Consider the following 23,419-nt stretch of genomic DNA (forward strand, 5'->3'; position numbering starts at 1 on the left):
GTTGAGAGGAAACGCTTGGGTTTGGGGGCAAGGATCTTGCTCATGATGTAGGTGAGCTTCAGAAGTCCTTGGAACCATACATGCCTTTCCCCTCTGCTACAAAACTGGAGATTTCCTGGTTCTGGACGAACCATAGTTTGTTGTGATATCTGAAGTATAGAGCAAGCAAACTGTGGCTTGCTGTTTTGCTTGCAAACTAGGACTCCAAACCACATTGGAGAAAGAGCCTGAGGACTCCCAAGAATGAGACAGAATTCCCACTGGCCTTATGCTACTCTCACTCTCCTCTTTTCAGCAGGACTTCTGCCAGATTTCACACTATCTGCCCTGGTGCTGCAACTCGCTGCGCCTTTTTTGCACAGCAAACAAGATCCTCTAAAAACCAGTTTCTGTTTGCCGCGCAAAAAAGTTGAAGCTATATGCAGCCCTGGAGGAGATAGTGTGAAATCCAATGGAAGCCCTGCTGAGAAGAGGAGCATGACAGCGGGATAAGGCTCATGGGAAATCAGTGTGATTGTCATCATGAACTAAGCTGCTGTTTATTCATGAGTAGTATAACCTTGGAGGGAACAGCATAGTTTAGAATGGGGGTGCCCGTGTTTTTGTAGAAAACTGTGGGTTGGATCCAGCCAGCTTTCTCAATCAAAGTCACCTATTTCATCTCTTTATTACACAGCCCCTCTTCCTTGTGCCCCTCTTTTCTGTGCAGAACCCATGATCCTCAACAAAGCTTTTTGCTGGTCAAAGGGGGACCTCCTACCTTTTTCAATATTGGAAAAGCTGGTTAGGTCCAGCCCATTACAAGGTAGCTGTTGAGCAGAAGAATCAGGTAGACAGATACAGCAACTTAGAAAGCAGTAAGTACAATATTTATGTGGGCGTACTGTTTTCTATGGCTGATAGCACAGGAAAACTCCTTTACATTTTTCAGCTCTGAAGGTAAAACTGGGATCCAAATTAATATTCTTAGAAAAAAGAATCACTGATTTCAGTGTGGTTTGCTAGTGGAAAGTGCCATCAAGTCACAGCTGATTTACGGTAACCCTGTAGAATTTTTAGGACAAGAGGTGTTAAAAGGAGGTTTGGTATTGTCTGCCTCCATGTTATGACCCTGGTATTCCTTGGAGGTCTCCCATTCAAATACTAGCCAGGGCCAGCCGTGCTTAGCTTCTGAGATCTGATGAGATAGGACTAGCCTGGGCTATCTAGGTCATGGCTTTTAGTGTGGTTTGCTTGCAAACAAATATGCTTAGGGTTGCAGCAAGGAGGCTGAAGTTGGTTCTCAGTTCCCAATTCCTTATTTGTTCCCTATTCATGACTTATTTGTGAATTCATCCAAGAATGGAGTGACACCAAGAACCCTGTATTTCAAAGAAGATTTGAATAAAATTTATGGTGATCCAAATGTTATTTTGGGGTTCAGAGTTTTCAAACTCTTCTGAGTGTTTTTGGTTGAATTAACAATTAGAATAAATCATGAATAGGGAGTGCCACTAAAAAGCCTGTATTGCAAAGAAGATTTGAATAAGTACTGCATGCCCTCTGCCTAGGATTGCCAGGTCTGACTCAAGAAAAATCTGGGGACTTGGGGGTGGAGCCAGGAGACATTGGGGGTGGAGCCAGGAGACATTGGGGGTGGAGCCAGGAGCAAGGGTATGATGAGCATGACTGAATTCCAAAGGAAGTTCTGGCCATCACATTTAAAGGGACGCTGTCCTTTTAACTGCCTTCTCTCTAATGGTAACAATGGAGGATGAGGCACCTTCTTTTGGAGCTCATAGAATTGGATCCCCTGGTCCAATCTTTTTGAAACCTTTGCGGGGTTGAGGAGAGGCACCAGATGCTATGCTGAAAATTTGGTGCATTCCCCAAAACAATTTTTGGACCACCTCAAACGACATAGCGCCATGCTCTGGATAATGTCCCCTGCAATATGACATACAGTAGTGCCCAGTTCAAACACTAGTTCTGGCTCCACAAACTTGTATTTGGAGTGCCAACAAGAGGCCTGTATTGCAAAGAATTGAATAAGGAACTGGGAACTGCAAACCAACTCCAGCCTCCTGTTGCAGCATCAGTTTCTTCATCTCTCTGAATATTTTATTTCTGATAACTGTTCAGAATGAAGTCTGGGAAATCAGGTAAGCTTCCAAAATAGTGGATGAAATTCAGTAAACTAGCCGAGTTCATTCTCAGGCTCTCCTGAAGTCTGCAGATAATGAGGAAACAGGCTGCTGCTTGGAAAGCAAAACCCCCCAATCGTTGATAGTTTGGGATTAAATCCTTCAACAGAAGACACAAATATCTGAGTGTGTATATGTGTGTGTGTGTATATATGTATATATATACATACAGCCTGTCTTTATAAATAAAAACAGAAAACATTTATGTCCAGAGCTCTTACGTATTTATTGCATATTTATGTATTTATTGAATATCTTTTTGAAGCTAAGCAGGGTCAGCCCTGGTTGGCATTTGGATGGGAGACCACCTAGGAAGTCTGAGGTTGCAACACAAAGGCAGGCAATGACAAACCACCTCTGAATGTCTCTTGGGGTTGCCATAAGTCAGCCGTGACTTAACGGCATTTTCCACCACCACCACCAAACCCACTGAACTTACAAGGGCTAAATTCTGTCTAGGATTTGCAAGGGCTTAATTCTATCTGGGATTTCACTGTTAGTCTCACCGCATTCAGAATCAGATCTAAAACCTACCAGCTCCCTTCCCTACATTGCCCTAGGAGGATCAAGCACAGGGATGTCAACCCTACGGCCTGGGGGCCAGAACTGGCCACCCAGAGCTTTAATCTGCCCTGTGAGAGGGGCTCTTTTCTCTTCTCCCCTCCACTCCACCTCTCCCCTGCACTTGAGCTTGAGCTGCTGCTGAGTCTAGGGAGCAGAGGGTGGGTCTGCTGAACTTTCCAATTCATTCGGCCTTTCAGTGTGCTCCTTACTGCCTCCCTGCCACCACTCCCAGCCTCCCTTATCCAAGCCAGTTTGGTATAGTGCTTAAATGCACAGACTCTGAGGGAACTGGGTTTGATTCCCCACTCCTCCACATGCACCTGCTGGTATGACCTTGGGTCAGTCATAACTAGGGTTCCCAACCCCCCCCTGCCCTGCCGGGGGACCCCTGGATTAGGAGCCTTTCCCCCCGATCTCCAAGAACGTGGAAGCGGGAGGGGTGGGGAGGAAATGGCGTGGCCTCCCTTCACGAGGTACATGCTGGGACTCGTAGTCCTTGCATCCTCTCCGGCTGCTACAGGCATCTCCTCGGGGAGTCTGGCCGGCGGAGGGGGGGGGAGCTCCGCCCCCAGAGGACCATGTGCATTTCTACCTCCAGAGGCTTCAGTCGCTGATTGAAAGGCTTCCTCTTGGGATGGGGTGTCTGTGTTACTTTGAAAAGTTGGCAGCAACTCGTGAGTAGAGAGGCCAATCCCCCTTCAGTGTTGCCAGAAATGGGGGGGGGGGAGTCTGCTGAGTACTTCGTTATTCTCTATGTGGAGATCGATTCTCATAGGGTATAATGGGGAATTGATCTGGTGGTTTTGAGGGCTCTGGGGGCGCTGTTTTTTGAGGTAGAGGCACCAAATTTTCAGTATAGTATCTAGTGACTCTCTCCAAAGTATCCTCCAAGTTTCAAAATGATTGGACCATGGGGTCCAATTCTATGAGCCCTAAAAAAGGTGCCCCTATCCTTCATTATTTCCTATGGAAGGAAGACATTTAAAAAGGTGTGCTGTCCCTTTAAATGTGATGGCCAGAACTCCCTTGGAGTTCAATTATGCTTGTCACACCCTTGTTCCTGGCTCCACCCCGATGTCTCCTGGCTCCACCCCCAAAGTCTCCTGGCTCCACCCCCAAAGTCCCCAGATATTTCTTGAATTGGACTTGGCAACCCTAGTCATAACTCTCAAAGCTGTTCCTCTCAAGAGCAGTTCTGGAAGAGCTCTCTCAGCCCCACCTACCTAGGGTTGCCAATCCCCAGGTGGGCTCAGGGGATTCCCGGTTTGGAGGCCATCAGAAAGCGGTTTGGGTCATCAGAAAGCAGGGGAGGGGAGGGAAATGTCTGCAGGGCACTCCATTATTCCCTATGGAGACTGATTTCCATAGGGTATAATGGAGAATTGATCTCCTGGTATCTGGGGCTGGGGGAGGCTGTTTTTTTGAGGTAGAGGCACCAAATTTGCAGCATAGCATCTGATGCCTCTCCTCCAAACACCCTCTAAGTTTCAAAAGGATTGGACCAGGAGATCCAATTCTATGAGCCCCAAAAGAAGGTTCTTCTATCCTTCACTATTTCCATTGGAGGGAAGGCATTTAAAAGGTGTGTGGTCCCTTTAAATGTGATTACCAGAACTCCCTTTGGAGTTCAATTGTGCTTGTCACAACCTTGCTCCTGGTTCCACCCCTGATGTCTTTTGGCTCTACCCCCAAAGTCCCCAAATCTGACAACCCTACTACACCTACCTCACAGGATGTCTGTTGTGAGGAAGAGAAGGGAAAGAGACTGTAAGCCACTCTTAGTGAAGGGTGGGGTATAAATCTAATCTCTTCCTCCTCGACCTCCTCCTCCTAACAGGTAGGGGCCTTGGGGTGTCCTGCTGTGATCCCTTGTGTTTCTGTTTATTTACTGATTGATTGATTGATTGATTGTGTGTGCACACCTGGAAGGCATGGTGACCTGCTGGAGATCTGGAGGATATTCAGAGAGGTGGCTAAATAAAGCCTGCCCCTGCCTCTGATATTTCAGGGAGTTCTCGCATCCAAGTGTTTGCCAGAGTTGACCCTACTTAGCTTCCAAGATCTGATGAGATCAGGTTTGCCTGGGCTATCCAGGTCAGGATACTCTGTGAGCTACTAGTATTAAAGTTGTGAGCTACTGCATAAATTATTGTGCTCTGAGATCATCCTTCCTGAGCTCAGTCAAAAATGCGTGAGCTGGAGGCTAAAAATCTGTGAGCTAACTCACACTAATTCAGCTTAGTGGGAACGCTGGTACCAATGTGAGTCAGAAGATATGAAATCTGCACCTTCCTACCCATACAGTGGGCAAACCTGCTTTTGACCACCGTCTTGCTGAAAAAATCCTACCAAAGAAGGTTTTGGGAAAGATTGCAGACAAACAGAGGAAAACATGTTGGGTCGATGACTGTACAACAGTGTTGCGTGGATGCTTAAAAAAAAATGCTTAAGTTTGGAAAGCAAATCAAAATAAAATGTCCATGCGGCAATAGCTGTGGTTGTAAAATACCCCCCAGTACAGCACAATTTACTGGGTTTCACCTATGGATATAGGCATCTGTACAATTTTTGTGTGTGTGTGTGTGTGTAGCATATCCCACTAAAACAACAGCAAAACACTGTGTGTTTATGTTCCTAAAACATGTGGAAATCTCAAACATGTTTGGTTTAATAGTTCTGACTAATGTTTTCATGTGGACCCATCCAGCCATGATGTGGACCTCCCCAGGCAGTGTCCCTGTGCCAAATGCCGTTGTTGAGGCTGGGGCCAGAAGTACAGCAAAGCTCTAGGCTCAGGGCATATGGGAGAAAGGCAGACTTTAAGTTAAACAAATAATAATACAAATAGCTGTTGGCTGTACATGTTATCTTCCTTTTCCTGTTTGCATAGTAACCTGTAGGAATAGCCACTATTTAGCGATCCTTCGGCACGCAAGGCTCCCAGTGGAAATGCATCAAAGAACGGGTATGCCTTTTCCAAAAGTGCCTGTCATATTCATCTAGAAACCTAGAATCATATTTCTCTCTGATACTGTGAAACAAACAAACAAATGTCTATGATAATAAGAACCACACTTAGGCCACAACCCAACTATGTTATCATGGGGACTGAAACTAATGTTGCAGTGGGGTCTTGATTTCTGCCATGGTGATAGTCTGTTGAGCCTTATCTTGGTGACAAGAAATGGCCATTTTTGGAGAGCAGATTACTTGTTCATCACTTCCCTTCCCAGTTGCAATTAATACAGTAATAATTGTCAGCAGGGTTTCCTAGTTTTTGTATTCTTTAATCTCTTTATCCATTTATGGATATTTGAGTGGTATTTATATGATGCGAATTCTCAGAGGACATTTGAGTGGTATTCATACGATGCGAATTCTCAGAGGAACCGCTGAATATTCTGAATTTCCAGTCCTATTTATACGGTTGCCAGTCTCTAGATGGCTCCTGGAGATCTCCTTGTATTATAGTTGAACTCCAGATGACCAAGATAGTTCCCCTGGAGAAAATTGTTGCTTTGGATGATGGATTCTGTGGTATTATATGCTTTTGAGGTTCCTCCCCAGACTAGAGTTTGCAGCCCTACTTATTGCTTTTCTGCAAGCTACTGCAAAAATGCCTTTTCAGCAATGAGCAAAAAAACCCCAACACCGCCCCCCCCCCCCGATCTATACCCTGTGATACCCATGGCAGGAAATTCATGTGCAGAGGAGCCAGCACCACAGATACCAAATGAGAACGGGCCATTTAGTACTTATCCCTTGAAAATGGATCCATTTTTTTCTTTAATGCTACATGAGAACAGCATGCCATACCAGCAAGCAAGTAGTTTAGGTTCCCTTTTTTCCTGCAAGGTGGATAAGTTTTTGAAGTGAATTTATTGTATAAATTAAGTTACATCTCTGATTTAAATCTGCTTTTTTAACCTTTCAACAATAGCACGTTTTTCTGATAATACTATCTAAAGTGAAATACCATACTATTTAAAGTGAAGAATAAATGGAATACAAAATGGAATACAAAGCAAGTAAAAGCTAGCATTTGTCTGTTAAACTTTAATCCTGTGTACACCTGTGGGAGCCATTGTGATACATTGGTTAGAGTACTCAGGATCTGGGAGAACTAGGCATGAATCCCCACTTTGCCGTGAATGACCTTGGGCCAGTAGCACACTCTACCTCCCAGAGTTGTTGTAAGTGTAAAATGGAAGAAAAGAGAATGATGTAAGCTTTGGGTCCCCATTAAGAAGAAAAGCAGGGTATAAACGAAGTAAGTAAAGAAAGAAATAATAGTATATTGGTAATGCAGCCCTAAACCCACTTCTAGATCTAGTTGCTATCAGTGGATTTGGGAAAAAGGCGTAACATTTTTTAGGACTGTACTGGATTAAAAGCTACTTTTTATGCAAAAAAGAGAACAGAAGTGAAGATAACTAGAGTTCAAGCACTGTCAATATGATGCAAGAAGTCATGCATTGCATTTATTACTGTGGATTTGCTGTTGGTATGGGAAGGTCTTCACAGCTGAAAACCTTGATTTTAGCAACAGAATCCACTCAGTCCAAATGGGTGATGTTATACTTCTAGTCAAAAAATATTTTATTATTATTATAGTAGAGAAAACCACAGCTGTTTTAAATCAAGGAAGATAAAACATGTCTCAACATGATCTACAAATGCAATAATTCCAGTAATTTATAAATAAAAATTATCCTTCCACAAATTTACCTAATGAATATCTTCAGCTGCTCTTTTGTAATACGTCAGTTTGGTCGGAAGTGCGGCAGTCCAAATATTCCTGAGTCATTCCATGCGGATTGGTGTCCTGGAGGATTTCCATTTTTGTGCAATATACATATTTGCTGAAGTTGGTTAACAAATTCTGAATTCATAACTATGCTTTTGTTGCTGTATTCTTTCAGAATCCCAAAAATATTGTTCTTGTGTTCAGTGGAATTAAATGTCCAGTAATTTCTTCTATTGTTTCCAAGATTAGAGTCCAAAAAGCCTAATTTTAGCATACTCCAAAAGATATGAAATAGATTGCTGTAGGACAGTACCACATATTCACACCAGTATATACATTTGTTAATTCCAAGGATAAGGGTGTCATAGACCACCAAAACTAGAATTATTAATTCATTTAGTATTCTTTCAGTTATAATATAAGCTTCTCATTTTTTCCTTTTCTGTGTCTATTCTGTTCCAGCTTGGTGAGCTCTAAATGTGTTGATTTCTCAACTTATAATTTACAGCACATCATTAATATTATTCTATTTTATTTTTATAAAACCTTTATGCTGTCTTTCCACCCAGTTAGGGGGGAATCCACAAAGCAGCAGGCCAACATTAAAACACCGTAACAGTTAAAATTATAATATTCAATTAAAGGCATGTAAAAACAAAGCACAAGGAGGAGCGTTAATATCATTATTGGGGATATGCCAGATGAAACAAAAGGTCTTCACTTGCTAGTGAAAGACACCAATAGAGGGAGACAGACTCATCTCCCTGGGGAGGGAGTTCCAGAACTTTGGTGCCATGACAGAGAAGGCTCATTCTTGGCTCACCATCCATCTAACCTCAGATGGCAGGAGCAACCAAAGCAGGGCCTCCGAGGATGACCAGAGTGAGTGGGTAGGTTCATATGGGAGAAGGTGGTCCTTAAGGTGTATTGGTCCCAGGCCATATGGGGTTTTAAAGGTCAATTCCAGTATTTTGAATTGAGCCCAGAAGCAAACTGGAACCCAGTGTAGGTGGAACAAGACTAGAGTGATATGGTCCTTATGACTCCAGTCAAGACTCTGACTGCAGCCTTCTGCACTAACTGTAGCTTCTGGACAGTCTTCAAGGCCAGCATCACATAGAGCACATTGCAGTAATCTAATCTAGATGTTAGCTGGGCATGCACCACAATGGCAAGATCTTTTCTGCTCAGGAAGGCCACAGCTGGCTCACCTGAAAATCACCCCTGACCATTGCTGCTATCTATTTATTCAACAGGAGACCCAGGTCCAAAATTATGCTGTGTACTAGCCAGTATCCACCAACCCTTGTATCTGGAAAATGTTGAGCTCTTACTTTTGAAGAAAGTGGTGTTTCTTAAGCCCCTTTGCACATATGTTTATTCATTTACTTCATTTATACCCTACTTTTCTCCCTTTTTTGGGATGGATTACATACTTTCCCTCTCTTTCATTTTATACAGAAAGACACAAGTAATTTTATGTGTTTCATTTATACCTTGCCTTTCCCCAGAAGTGAACTAAAGCAGCTTCCAGAGCCAGTTTGGTGTAGTGGTTAAGTGTGTGGACTCTTATCTGGGAGAACCGGGTTTGATTCCCCACTCCTCCACTTGCACCTGCTGGAATGGCCTTGGGTCAGCCATAGCCCTGGCAGAGGTTGTCCTTGAAAGGGCAGCTGCTGTAAGAGCTCTCTTAGCCCCACCCACCTCACAGGGTGTCTGTTGTGGGGGAGGAAGGTAAAGGAGATTGTGAGCCGCTCTGAGACTCTTTGGAGTGGAGGGCGGGATATAAATCCAATATCTTCTTCTTCTTCTTCTTCTTCTATTAGATATCTGATTAAAGGATCTGACTCTCAGTAGTGGAAACCTTGAAAATCTTATTGGTCTCTTACGTTGCTACTGGACTTGAATGTAGCTTTTCTATTGCAGATCAAAGTAATTGCATTTGGTTTTAAATTATCATTTCAGATCACAACTTTGGTAGCCCAACTTGGTTTCCATGGGTAGACTTTCATCATATATGTAATAGCTATGGTTATCCTTATCATTCCCAGCCAGGATGGCTCAGGCTAGCTGTTCTCATGAGATTTCAGAAGCTAAGCAAGATCCGCCCTGGTTAATATTTGGATGGAGAGCCACCATGGAAGTCCAGGGTTGCTACACAATGGCAGACTACTTCTGTTCATCTGTTGGGAGCAGTGTTCCCTCTAAGCGGAGTTAGCATGAGCTAGCTCAGAGATTTTTGTCTTAGCTCAGGAAGGATGACCACAGAGCACAATAGAAGAAGAAAAAGAAGATATTGGATTTATATCCCGCCCTCCACTCCGAAGAGTCTCAGAGCGGCTCACAATCTCCTTTACCTTCCTCCCCCACAACAGACACCCTGTGAGGTGGGTGGGGCTGGAGAGGGCTGTCACAGCAGCTGCCCTTTCAAGGACAACTCTGCCAGAGCTATGGCTGACCCAAGGCCATTCCAGCAGGTGCAAGTGGAGGAGTGGGGAATCAAACCCGGTTCTCCCAGATAAGAGTCCGCACACTTAACCACTACACCAAACCGGCTCTCCAATAATGTATGCAGTAGCTCACAACTTTAATAATAGCTCACAAAGTAGAATTTTTGCCCACAAGACTCTGCAGCTTAGAGGGAACATTGGAGCTTAGAGAGAATTTTGAGCCCGCAGGCACCGTTGTAATTCTGACACAATATGGTGGGTGCAACCACAAAATGGCTGCCACAAGAAGCAGAGCCAACCACAAAGTGAGGCCATCCATAACTCTTAACAGTGACTCTTCTGCGTTTCAGGAAGAAGCTGTGTTCACCAGGATGCCTTTTCAATGAATTGCATAAAACTATTTTCTTGCATATACACAGCTTACCTTCAGTCATGCAGATCCTTGTGCTGTGGTGGCACTGGCAGCTGGTAGCAAAGCAGCTTCTGCGCAGCCAATCAGATCTTCATTGGCCAGTCAGAAACCCTTCTCAGCAAAAGCCCCACTTGACCATGCCCACTTTCTGAAAACACTTTGCAGGCGCAGAAGAAGATGAAGATGATGATATTGGATTTATATCCCTCCCTATACTCTGAATCTCAGAGTGGTCACAGTCTCCTCTACCTTCTCCCCCCACCCGCAACAGACACCCTGTGAGGTAGGTGGGGCTGAGACAGCTTTATACAGCAGCTGCCCTTTCAAGGACAACTCCTGTGAAAGCTATGGCTGATCCAAGGCCATTCCAGCAGGTGCAAGTGCAGAAGTGGGGAATCAAATCCGGCTCTCTCAGATAAGAGTCCACACACTTAACCACTACACCAGATTGGCTCTCTGGTGGGCACCATGAAGTCTGAAGCACCTTGCTGGGGATTCCTGGTCTCTTCTCTTGAAAACCCTGTAGGGTTGCCACAAATCAGCTGCGCCTTGACAGCATTTTACACATGCATCTGTACAATGTGGATAAAAAATCCATACAATGGGGCCAACCAGGGTTGCAAGCAGAGGTTTCTGCAAACCTCGGCAGGGGGTGGGGGCTGTATTGTTCATGCTTGCCTTGGCGATCTAAAAGGGCTGCTGAATTCTGCTGAGATAGTTCCAGAAAATTTCAATCTTGACCTAATGAATTATGAAATGAAAACAGGTGAGGGGAAAGATGGAGGTGGGCATTTGTTGCATGGAGAAGAGGAGATTGTGGTCTTCAAATATCTGAAGGGCTGTCGCCTAGCAAAATTAGAGCATTCTCTCTTGCTCCCAAAGACATTCCTAGCAGGCTAGCACTAATGGATGGAAACCACCAGGATCTTGGCTAAATATAGGATAAATATACTAAGCAATAGTGGAGCAGACAGCATTGGGAGTGGACTTCTCTTCCCTTGCGGTCTTTTAGTAGAGGCAAAGTGGCTATTTGTCAGGGATTCTGCAGTTGCATGTTCCTGCAGTGAGCAGGAAGTTGGTTGAGTTGGCTTTCAAGGCCTTTTACAACTCTTAACACTCTGACTCTTGTGATAAAATGCTAGGAGTCATCTTGTAGTTTTGCCATTTTTACAGGAAGAAAGTGTGAATTTCTCACTTCATCGGCAAAGGAATTTTTAAGCGAACTCTTCGGTGGGGGTGGCACATTGCAAAAGCAAACTTGGCTACAGACAAGTACCTTCCCAACATTGGATGTTTCACAGGAGAGCCCCTTAATGGAAAGTAATATAATTTGCATTGTGGAAATTAAATTTTGCAGGCGCCTCAATAGTAGTTGTTTTTTTCCTTTGCTGCATTTGGGGGAAAAAAAATATCCGAAGTGAAGCCCAGCAAGAGGCAGGCCGGAGCAAGCTATTGAGTTTTGAAGCATTAACTTAAGAGAGGGCTAAGCCAGAACGGTGGATCTGATGCAAGAAAGCTTTTATGCACCTTTCTGACTTTAGATAGAAGGCCTGTATAACTGACGCTGAGCTATCAGCAGGGACCGGCTTTTAATTTAGTGCTCCGCTGCAAGGGATGAGCATTTTTACGGCTGTAAGTAGTGGTTGCTTTCAGAGAAGTCCCCTGAAGCTGTGCAGTAATCACAAAGGACTGGTGGTCATTGCTGGTGTTTGGAACAGCCCACTTAATCACCGCAACAGTTTCCTAGAGGTAATGACCCAAAGTAGGCTAATAAACGCTTTTGCAGTGTGGCGGGTCTTTCATCTCCATCCTTTACTTTATTGATCTTCATTGAAGCGCTGAAGAGCTTTGTAGTATAATGGCACTTAAGGAGCTAAGGATGCTGTTGAGACCCCCAGTTTGTGAGGAGGTTTTTTGTTGCTGGTTTTTTTTTTGGTGGTGGGGAGAATCCAATTGAAAGGCTAAGATTTAAAGTTAAATGTGAGAATGTTCCGAATTGGAAAGCACTGACTTGTCTCTGCCAGTGATGAGCATGCAAAACAGGCTTGGTTTGGAGTATGTAAAGCACTCCCCCCTCCTGAACTGGCCTCCCTTTAGCCTGAGATCACCAGGAGAAGCCTGCTCCAGTGCTCTTGCCTACAATAGGGAGCTTAGTTTCTGTTAGAAGTGCTTCTGGAACGCCTTCTTTGTAGAAAGTTCTCTCCAGGGACTCCCACCAGACTCCATCATCAACACTGCAGAACGCAGTGATCATCCTGGTTCAGAAAAAAAAAAAAATTGGGGTTGGATCCTATGACTCCCTTCCAAATAGCCAAATCAGAAGCCCACTCAGGAATCAGCTGGATTTTTTTTTTCTTTCAAATCAGTATATACCGAGCACAGACCCCTAGTAGCACCATACAGACCAACGAGAGCCTCAGGGTATAAGCTTTCAAGAGTCAAAGCTCCCTTTGAGAATTCAGTAGAAGCTTTAAACTGGTATGTAAGAACTTTGGAGGCCCATCCAGACTGGAGAGCCAGTGTAGTGAAGTGGTTAGAATGCTGGACTAGGATTCCATTTTGCCATGAGGTTCACTGAGTGACCTTTTTTAAGCTCCTCTTTCTATCTCCATGTTATTACTGCTCCATATTTATTGTGAGGATAAAAAGGGGAGGAGGGCACCATTGTATGTGTCAAACAGTTGTCTGAATAAATAAAGAAAATTCCCAAAATCACATTTAGCTACTTTTTTCCCTATGTAAATAAATAAATAAAATCAGACTAATAAATATATGTAGTCTTCCCATTCAGTTTTTTTTTTCAAATTTAGTTTTGAACTCAAACATCTACTGCCATCGTGTGGCCAAAGCAAGTCATTTTTAACTCCCAAGTTGCTACATGTGACATCTACTAGATTTGATCTTGTCCAGGTGTGGTAGGACAACTTTTCTATGTAGGGGGAAGGGCCATTTTAACAACAAAACTCCTCATGTAAAAGTGCTTGATTGTTTAGTGCACCCCTTTGAAAACATGTTGGTTAAATCAAAGCTATTATAGTACAAGGGTGCAAGTACTGGATTTGAACCCAGATTCAGATTGGGGCACAGGTTCAAATCCTTACCGGGCTACAGAAGTTCACTGAGTGACATTGGGCCAGTCACAGATTCTCAGCCTAACCTATCTCATTATTCTGATAATAAAATGGAAGAGAGGAGAACAATGTAAGCCAATTTGGGTCCACATGGAGGGAAGAAAGGTGAGGTATAAGTGAAGTAAGTAAATAAATAAATATGCTAGATTCATTCATTCATTCATTCATTCATTCATTCATTCATTCACTTACTTACTTACTTCATTTGCTCATCTTTAATTATACTCCTTCAGTCTCCGAGATCAGTGTTCACATGAGGTAGGTCACATTACTTTTCAGTGCTACAGAGTTAAAATACTGAACAATCCATGCTAGAAATTCAAAGAATCCAAAGAACTCTGTTCTGAGAATAAACCCTCCTGAATACAATAGGACTTCTTCTGAATTGACCTGCTTTGGACTGCTCCCACAACATCCATATAAACAAAGGGGGGAAGGAAAGATACAAAAAGAGGCATATTCAGATTGCTTCTTCCCAGCCACTGAAAGCAGAACACAAGTAATGTCTGTAGGAAAAGTAGCACGACTCATACTTGACAACAGTTTGAAAATTCTACCCTAAATAAATATTATTCACAAATGTAATGTTCAAATCAAGTTGTTATGCAAAGAACCCTTTAGAACAGTGTATCAATATGTTTTAGTGAGCCTCCAAGGCCCTGAACAGTAGCTGGATGAGAAAGCCCCAAGCCTCAGATTCAGCAGGAGCTCACAGGAGCACAGCTCCTGAACCTTTCTGATAGTTCCCCCTCTTCCTCCCTCCCTCCCTCCCTCCCTCCCTCCCTCCCTCCCTCCCTACCTTGTCCATTGAATAGTACTTGCAGCTGCATAACAATCCCTGGATTAGGAGAGCAGGAAGCCAGCCACCAGGGGCTTTGCCACGTCCCCAGCAGCCCTCATTAACCCCTGGAGAAGCCCATGCTGTCCTTTCTCAACTTATGTGATTTTGGGCAGCAGCTGGCTTGCTGGCCTTTTGACTGGTGGGGAGGAGGAGAGCCCCAGGCAAGATCCAGCCAGCCCAAGCAGGCCTTGCTTACCCGGGGCTCTCCTTTGGGTTGCTTTTGGCTGGGGGAGGCATATGCTAATAAGTTACGCTAATGAGCTCCGCCACCTATTTTTCTACAAAATGACCCCTGGAAAGCCCTGTCTCTGGTAGGTAGCCACACATAGCGGTTAACCAGAGGTTGCATACACATGCACCTATTCAAGTACATATACATGCACCTACATGCATTTGTACACATGAAGCTGCCTAGGGTTACCACTTACCAGCTCCAACAGGAAACCACCTGGCAGTGCTTCTTGTCTCCCGCTCTCACTTAATAGAGCAGCAGGGGAGTTGTGGGGACAGCACTGATTGAGCCTGGATATCACTTGCTGTTTCACTTGCCAGTTTGGTGTAGTGGTTAAGTGTGTGGACTCCTATCTGGGAGAACCAGGTTTGATTCTCCACTCCTCCACTTGCAGCTGCTGGAATGGCCTTGGGTTAGCCCTAGCTATCACAGGAGTTGTCCTTGAAAGGGCAGCTGCTGTGAGAGCCCTCTCAGCCCCACCTACCTCACAGGGTGTCTATTGTAGGGGGAGAAGATATAGGAGATTGTAAGCCGTTCTGAGTCTCTGATTCAGAGAGAAGGGCGGGGTATAAATCATCATCTTCAGAACAGAAAGTGATGTCATGACAGTAGGAATTTTCAAAGTTCTGTGGTTAAAAACCATAGATTCTTTTCAAATTCCTAGGGTATCATGATGTCTCTTCCTGTTCCAAAACAGGAAATGATGTCCCAGAAGTCTCCCCACCCCCCTTTGGCTCCTGGTAATTGCAAGCTAAGAGCTGACAACCCTAAAGATGTGTTAGAATGAGCCAGACCTTTAAATTTAGGGAGCTTTATTTTAATCTGAAAGTTATAATGCATGTGTAAACAGTTTAGTCTGCATATATATATAGGAAAGCCCCAACAATTTCATCTCTGTATGGGTCAGCACATTGTACAGCTCCTGTTAAATAGTTTAGCCATGCTCAATTTGCACTGAGTTGACTGTCCTCCATTTTTAATTTTCTGTATCTGTAAATTGGAGAGAGGATAAAATCTGGGTTTTTTTGTACATTATTCTTGATCTCCTGATGCAGATGCATGTAAAATGTGCATGGATCTCTGAGTAAAATATTATAAATACCCCCTCCCCCATACACACACACACTTACTTCATCATTGTTTTTTCTTCCCTACTTTGTCCCAGCAGTCTTTGCACGCAGCCCCATACTCCCAGGGATTGCCAGTCAAGAGCTAAATCATTAATGCTTTGGAGTTGGGAGTAAGCAGTGAAGTGGCCAAGTTTGCAGATGACACTAAATTGTTCAGGACAGTGAGATCCAGAGAGGATTGTGAGGCACTCCAAAGGGATCTGTTGAGGCTGGGTGAGTGGGCGTCAACGTGGCAGATGAGGTTCAGTGTGGTCAAGTGCAAAGTAATGCACATTGGGGCCAAGAATCCCAGCTACAAATACAAGTTGATGTGGGTGTGAACTGGCAGAGACTGACCAGGAGAGAGATCTTGGGGTTGTGGTAGATAACTCACTGAAAATGTCAAGACAGTGTGTGGTTGCAATAAAAAATGCCAACGCCATGCTGGGAATTATTAGGAAGGGAATTGAAAACAAATCAGCCAGTATCATAATGCCCCTGTATAAATTGATGGTGCGGTCTCATTTGGAATACTGTGTACAATTCTGGTCACCGCACCTCAAAAAAGATATTATAGCATTGGGAAAAGTCCAGAAAAGGGCAACTAGAATGATTAAAGGTTTGGAACACTTTCCCTATAAAGAAAGGTTAAAACGCTTGGGGCTCTTTAGCTTGGAGAAACGTCCACTGTGGGGTGACATGATAGAGGTTTACAAGATTATGCATGGGATGGAGAAAGTAGAGAAAGAAGTACTTTTCTCCCTGGTCATTTTCGCACTTACCTTATTCCGGAGCGACGTCCCTCTTCACCGCGCAGCGTCTGCGTGGATTTCGCACTACTTGCTCCGGAGAACCCGGAAGTCCCGCGGCTTTTGCGTCGCAAATGTAAACTGGTTTTTGGCGGTTTACATTTGCAACGCAAAAGCTGCGGGACTTCCGGGTTCTGCAGAGCAAGTAGTGCAAAATCTGCGCAGATGCTGCGCTGTGAAGAGGGATGTCGCTCCGGAATAAGGTAAGTGTGAAAACGATCCCTTTCTCAGAATACAAGAACTCGTAGGCATTCAATGAAATTGCTGAGCAGTCAGGTTAAAACAGATAAAGGAAGTACTTCTTCACCCAAAGGGTGATTAACATGTGGAATTCACTGCCACAGGAGGTGGTGGCAGCTACAAGTATAGCCAGCTTCAAGAGGGGATTGGATAAAAATATGGAGCAGAGGTCCATCAGTTGCTGTTAGCCAAAGTATATTATTGGAACTGTCTGGGGCAGTGATGCTCTGTATTCTTGGTGCTGGGGGGGGGAGGGCAGGCAAAGTGGAAGGGCTTTTAGATCCACTTGTGAACCTCCTGATGGCACTTGGATTTTTTTTTTTTTTGGCCATTGTGTGACACAGAGTGTTGGACTGGATGGGCCATTGGCCTGATCCAACATGGCTTCTCTTAAGTTCTTATGTTAAGAAATATTAGAATGAGCCAGACCATTAGTCTATGGAGTTCATTATTGCTGAGAAGCTCTCTGGGATCTTGGACTTCCATATTTGTTGTTGTTGTTCTAATCCTTTTAACTGGAGATGCCAGGGATTGAATTTGGGTCCTTTGACATGCAAAGCTGGGAGCTCAACTGCAACTGAGCTACAGCCCTGTATCTCATATTGCTTTGGTGGGATCATTTTGAGTAGAAATGGAAGAGAATACTTGTTTCTCTTTCCTTCTGACTGTCTTTCTGCTTCAATTCACACAAATGCCACCTTGTTATCAGGATTCAAACTCACATTTTGACATGTGTTGAATCCCATGATTCCGTCCCACCGAGTGCTGATTTTTGTGCTTTGGAAAACCATTTAGTGTTTAATTATCATTTAAGTTTTGAGGACCTTCATTTTAGAAGATGTGGGCTGTCTTTGGGATCATGAGCTGTGTATGCCATATTGAAAATGTGGGTAGAAACTATTCCAGCCTGCTGTGTGTTGCTGATTGGCTGTCTTTCTGATAAGGGTGGTTATGGGAACGAGTTACTGGGTCCCTGACTGGTTGCCACAATGCTGAGAAATATGAGTCTTAGCTTCACTGGGGATGTGGAGGAGCCAAGCATGAATTGAGTAGAACAGGAGAAACCCATCAACCTCTGATGTTTGCTGTTTGTTTGCTGGAACAGTCAGCGACACTGAATCTCTTCAGTCTATTACATTTCATTGCTCTCACCAGGGATATTACGCATTCTCGAAAGCATGCTGGCAATATGATCCGGCTTTCACAGAGAAGGGGCAAAAATGACATTAGAATGCTTAGATAATTAGATGGGGGTGGCCTAGTTCTGAATTTCTTGCTTAATTTGTTTAAAGAATTACAATGTTCTCCTTTGGGGCTCAGCTCATGTGATTTGCTTAACTTTTAGTGAAGAGAAATGATGCAGTGGTGATCTTACTGTTAAGCTTCCCCCACCCCTGAATTGTGTGCCTGTTGGGCTAAATAAGTGGAACTCCTCTTGAAGGTTTTCTCTTCCATCCCAAGCCAAGTTTTTCATTGTGCCTTCTTTGGTGGGCAACTTTGTTCACGTTTAATGGGCACTTTTTTTTGTAGAAAAAGCCCAGGAGGAACTCATTCGCATATTAGGCCATACTCCCTGACATCATCACCATTTTGCACAGGGCTTTTTTTGTAGACAAAGCCCAACAGGAACTCATTTGCATATTAGGCCACACCCCCTGACATCAAGCCAGCAAGAACTGCGTTCCTCCTCAAAAAAGCCCTGATTGCATTACAGATTATGTAAGGAAATGCCAAAATTACAGAAGGGGGCGATAAGAGACACAAAGGACCAGTAAGAGATAATGGGCTTCTCTGAGTTCGCACATTGCTGTGTTTCTGTCAGTGGCAGCCAGTGATATAGAACAGGGAGTAATGGGATGATGTCATGACATAATGAAGGGGGCCAAAGTTGCATGGAGTGCTAAGAAAGAAATGACATGAAGGTGCCATTTTGCCTAATTCTGTTCTCAGCATTAATACCTGCCATATCCTTGGACCAGGGACTTTTGTTCTGGAAAAAGAGGTGCCGGAACTCTCAAGAGGGAAATGAAGGAGAAACACATGGGGTTCTTTGCACCAATATTATTTTCAAGCGCTACAGACTTACCTCTACTTTAAAGCAATTTCCAAGCTTTAAACACGTCACCAGCTTCCTCAGCTCTTTTTTGAGTTTTGTGTTTGGTGCCTAACTTTCAATAATGACCTTGAAGCAATGATGTTTTAACATACTTTGTTGGATCAAAGACTGTTATGCTCCCCTCCCCCCCCCCCGCCCTCGGTGCCCCTCGTGAACTTTTAGATATTTTTTAGAATGCTGTTTCCACAAAGAGGTCCTGGAAGTCCATTCCAGTGCGTTCTCCCAGGGAAGTCCATTCCAGTGCGTTCTCCCAGGGAAAAAGCCCTGCTGGGTCTTCATAATGGATCAGGAGGCACTGGGATGGTCAGAAAATCTGCTTATTTATGCTAAATTCATGCTTGGTAAGTAACAAGGCCGCAGTTTCAGGAAACTATTGAGAAGCAAAACTATGCTATATTTGGTCGTATATGCAAATCTGAACTCATACCTTTTGACTGTACAAAAAATTTGGATCTCATAATGGATCGGGAGGCACTGGGATGATCAGAAAATCTACTTACTTAGACTACATTCAACATGCTTGGTAGATAACAAGATGGCAGTTATGGGAAAACTACATTATATTTGGTCATATATACAAATCTGAATTCATACCTTTTGATTGTACAAAAATGCTATAATTTGTTGTCAGGTGAGACAAATCCCGCTGGGAGGAACTGAAATTTTCATCTCTAAATCTGGATGTTGGTTTCTGCCGGTGATATAAGTTTTCCAGGAAAGTTTGAAATGGAAACTTTTTTGATTCGAGTGTAACTAATGTTAGCAAAAGAAGGCAAATGCATTACACAGAAACAGTGGAGTTCTTCCATGCTTCATATTGACATTTAGCCCATCAAACCTGACTGATTTGCAGCACACTACCAATAATTACAGCTAAACAGAGACGATATTTACTTGTGTCAAGCAGAATTTTTTCCACAGAAAAATAAAACATTGGAAATTTTTTTGGAAGAAAAGTTGCCCCACATCACTCATTTGTGCCTCTCATTACCTCTTATTGGACCATTTTCAGTTAGTAAAGTAGTACCGAAATGGGTACTTGGCTGTGTCTCCTCCTTAGTTGCTCTTGCCTTGGTCTTCTCCTTCACCGGCTGCCACCAGATGGAGCCTGGAGAATCATGGTCAGATTGTGACGTTTCATCCACTGAATGACAGTAACATAGAGGGGCAGAGATCAGTAGCCACATTTAGGCCACTTCTGGCCTAATCCTTGTGGCAACTGTCACATTGGGCAGCCTTCAGGAGGAAGAAAAATAGTGGCTGGTTGAACAGCACTATAGTTTGGGAAACATTCTGTTCTATCCTTGTATGTACAGCGTTTATATATTCTTGCACGGTTCTTTTCCCAGTGGATACCAGTCAGCAAGGCAAGAGGTCATTTAGTACATGTGGAGAACCAGGATTTGAAACAGCTGTTCCTATGTGTGTGGTAGATGGAATTGGATCGGGGCTGATTTAATTTGTAGCCTCAGACAGGTTGTTTTGAAGATCAGGACAGGGTTCCTGGGCAAGTGGGGTTATTTAACCCTTTTCCTTCCATGCCTCTTCCAGGTACCTGAGTTGGTGTGAGTTTTCCAGCAAGAGCTAAGGGCAGCTCTGGAGGCGTGTTCTAAACTGAGAAAAGGCTGGAAAGGAAAGGGTTGAGAGGCATTTGTCTCTTGGCCTTTCTGACTAGCAATCAGACTAAGTGCTGGGGAAAGTAATTTACGTATCCCGTCTCACTCTTGAGAAAACATACAGGATTTCTCTGGCCTTTGCTATTTCTGACGTTTTGTCTTTGTTTCCCCTCTTTAGGAAAGAAGACACCAAAGACAAAGGATAAGAGGAAGAAGAAAAAGAATTTAATGGAAAGAGCACAGAAACAACACAGCCTCTTCCTCGGCACAGACTGAGCTGGCCAATAGTGACTTTGCTGAGTGGGAATTCCATTGGGGGGATTTTTGTTTGTTTGTTCGTTCGTCTTACCGTATTTTTGCAAAATGCACAGAAGCTGCTATCTGCTCCTGCACTGCAATTCAGCTGCTTTGACAGTATTGGTTGCAAATAACTTGTGAAAAAAAAAGATGTCCACAAGCTTGTTTGTGTGTTTATTTATACTTTTGTTGTTGTTTGTTGTTGTTGTTTTTTAAAAAAAATCTTTCCCAAAGCCTGGAGACTACAGGGGCAGAAGAAGTACACTGAGTTGAATCAGTGTGTATGTGTGTGTATGAGCGCCCAAGGCTTTTTCGTTGTGTTGTTCAGTTTTAATTCAGTGCCTGTGAGATGCAGATGGCCCGCTTCTTGGCACAGAAGTTTGCAGCAGAATCTCAAAAGCTGCAAGTCATCATTGGGCAATGGACTTGTGCATATTTATATAAAAACAAGACTTGGGGGAGTTAGAATTGCATTTATGGCCTTTGTTTCTCATATTGTACTTTTCAAGAATAAATAACACTAAGCAGATATTTATAGATAATGGGTGGAATCCAAAGTTAAGTCTGCAAAGCAAACTTGTGGAAGTGATTTTTCATTGGCTTCTCTTCCCCCCTCCTGTTGCCCCCCCTGAAAAGATACTGTTGAGCATTAAGGGGCCCTCCTGAACAGTTTGTGGGATGGGGGGGGGGGGTTCCAGTAGGGTGGGAACTCAGTAGAAATTGCCTTTCTGTGAACATAACTTCTGTTACCATGTTACACCTTTTCTGAAGACGGAATATGATTTCTTCCTCTTCACTTCAGCATCTGATCTTGTACAGCAATCCTGTTCTGGAAGTCCTTCAACAACCAGTGGCAGCATTTTGAGAGGCACCAGAGGCTTGCGGGGGTGGGGTGGGGTGGGGATCACTTGTGCAAACTTGCTTCACTGACAAAACTTTGGATTCAGCTCTTCGTATTTGGTTCTCAGCACCTGTTATATTGGAACAGTTGTATAGTAAAACTGTTCCTGACTGATATACTTCAGGAGTTGCTGCTTAGTACTCCAGGAGCCCAGCAGTTTCCATGTGTACATATTATGCTGTCTACATATAAATAAACCTATTTACAATACATGTGAGCCTATTTTCTATATGTGCAGCACATTGTTCATGTTCACGCTTACATCACTTGGGTTCCTGTTTGGCATGCGAGCGTATCTATGTGCAGATCTTAAGAGCTAGTGACTTTCCAAAAGGCAGATTGGAGGGCGGATAAAATGAAACTTAGTATACACATAATAACAACTTGGGCTGCCACCAAAGCAGTAAACATGGGTCGTTTTCGCACTCACCTTAATCAGCAGCGACGACCCTCTTCACCGCGCAGGATCTGTGCGGATTTTGCACTAATTGCCGCGGAGCACCCAGAAGAGCCGGAAAGTCCCGGCGCTTTTGCAGCGCAAACGGAAACTGCCAAAAACCAAATCCGCAAAATCCGCGCAGATCCTGCGCGGTGAAGAGGGTCGTTGCTGCTGATTAAGGTGAGTGCGAAAACGACCATGGAGATCTGCTGCCTTGCATTTCTCCTCCCTTACCATGGTACTCAAATGCTTCTACTTCCACAACAAGCTGTAGTTTGCTGTTACATTGAAACAAGAAAAACCATGGCTTGCTCCTCCTTTGCAAACCAGAATTCCATGAACCCAAAAGTGACATTTGGGCAACACAGTAGGATTCCAATGAAATCTAAGGCAGGACCATAGTGTATGTTTGGGTTTTGCTTTTGTTTTCAATAAACCTAGAGCATTTCCTCCAGCATGATGACGTCTCTTCTGGCTTCACAGTGATTTGAATCTCCTTGCCCCCTTGAGCTTTCCACTAGTTGCCAATACTTGGTTGACAGCCCTTCTTTGGCCTGTGATCCTGGGAGCCGCTGCCAATTGAAGGAGACCCTACAGAACTTGATGGACCAAAGTTTGACCTCATGTAAGGTTTACTCAGATTTCTAAGCATATTTTAATTTAATTTAATTTTTTGGATTTATATCCTGCAAGTGGGCTCAGGGCGGCTTACAACAGTAAAACAAGTTAAAATAATATCATAAAAACAAACATTACAAAAACAGGAGCAGCAGAGTAAACAATCTTAAACATATGCAAAAAGAAAGCAATGGGAGGGAAAGAGCAAGTGAATTAAATATAAGTGTTAATTCTGAAGAATGGGGAAACGGAGGAGGAGGAGATTGGATTCATACTCCGCTCTTCACTTGGAGTATCAGAGCAGTTTACAATATTCTTCCCTTCCTCTCCCCACGACAAGACACCCTGTGAGGGTAGGTGGGGCTGATAGAACTACGAGAGAGAGAGAGAGAGAGCAGCTCTGCTGTGAACTGGCTGACCCAAGGTCACCCAGCTGGCTGCATGTGGAGAAGTGGGGAATCAAACCTGGTTCTCTAGATTAGGGTCTATTGCTCTTAACCTCTACACCAAACTGGTACACTACAGCAAAGAGGACATAGCAGGCAGGTTCTACAAACAGCATATGGCAGGATTGTCACTTCAGGAGGAGGAGTACCTGGTGATTTGTGGGGTGAAGGCTGAGGAGAGTGGTTTGAAGGGGTGAGGAACCTCAGCAGGGTACAACAACCTAGAGTCCATCCTCCAAAGTAGCGATTTTCTCCAGAGGAACTGATC

General features: G+C 43.8%; 1 protein-coding gene across 1 annotated transcript in view; it reads left to right on the plus strand.

Annotated features, from left to right (window-relative positions):
• RSPO2 (R-spondin 2) overlaps positions 1-21,858 on the plus strand; it is a 169,234-nt gene extending 147,376 nt beyond the window's left edge. Inside the window, exon 6 of the mRNA XM_060243323.1 lies at positions 20,629-21,858. Coding sequence (XP_060099306.1) covers positions 20,629-20,726 — 98 coding nt within the window. The 3' untranslated portion in view covers positions 20,727-21,858. The remainder of the gene's footprint in view (positions 1-20,628) is intronic.
• Positions 21,859-23,419: the final 1,561 nt, after the last annotated feature.

Source organism: Heteronotia binoei, chromosome 7 (assembly GCF_032191835.1).
Source record: "Heteronotia binoei isolate CCM8104 ecotype False Entrance Well chromosome 7, APGP_CSIRO_Hbin_v1, whole genome shotgun sequence".
Classification (NCBI taxonomy): domain Eukaryota; kingdom Metazoa; phylum Chordata; class Lepidosauria; order Squamata; family Gekkonidae; genus Heteronotia; species Heteronotia binoei.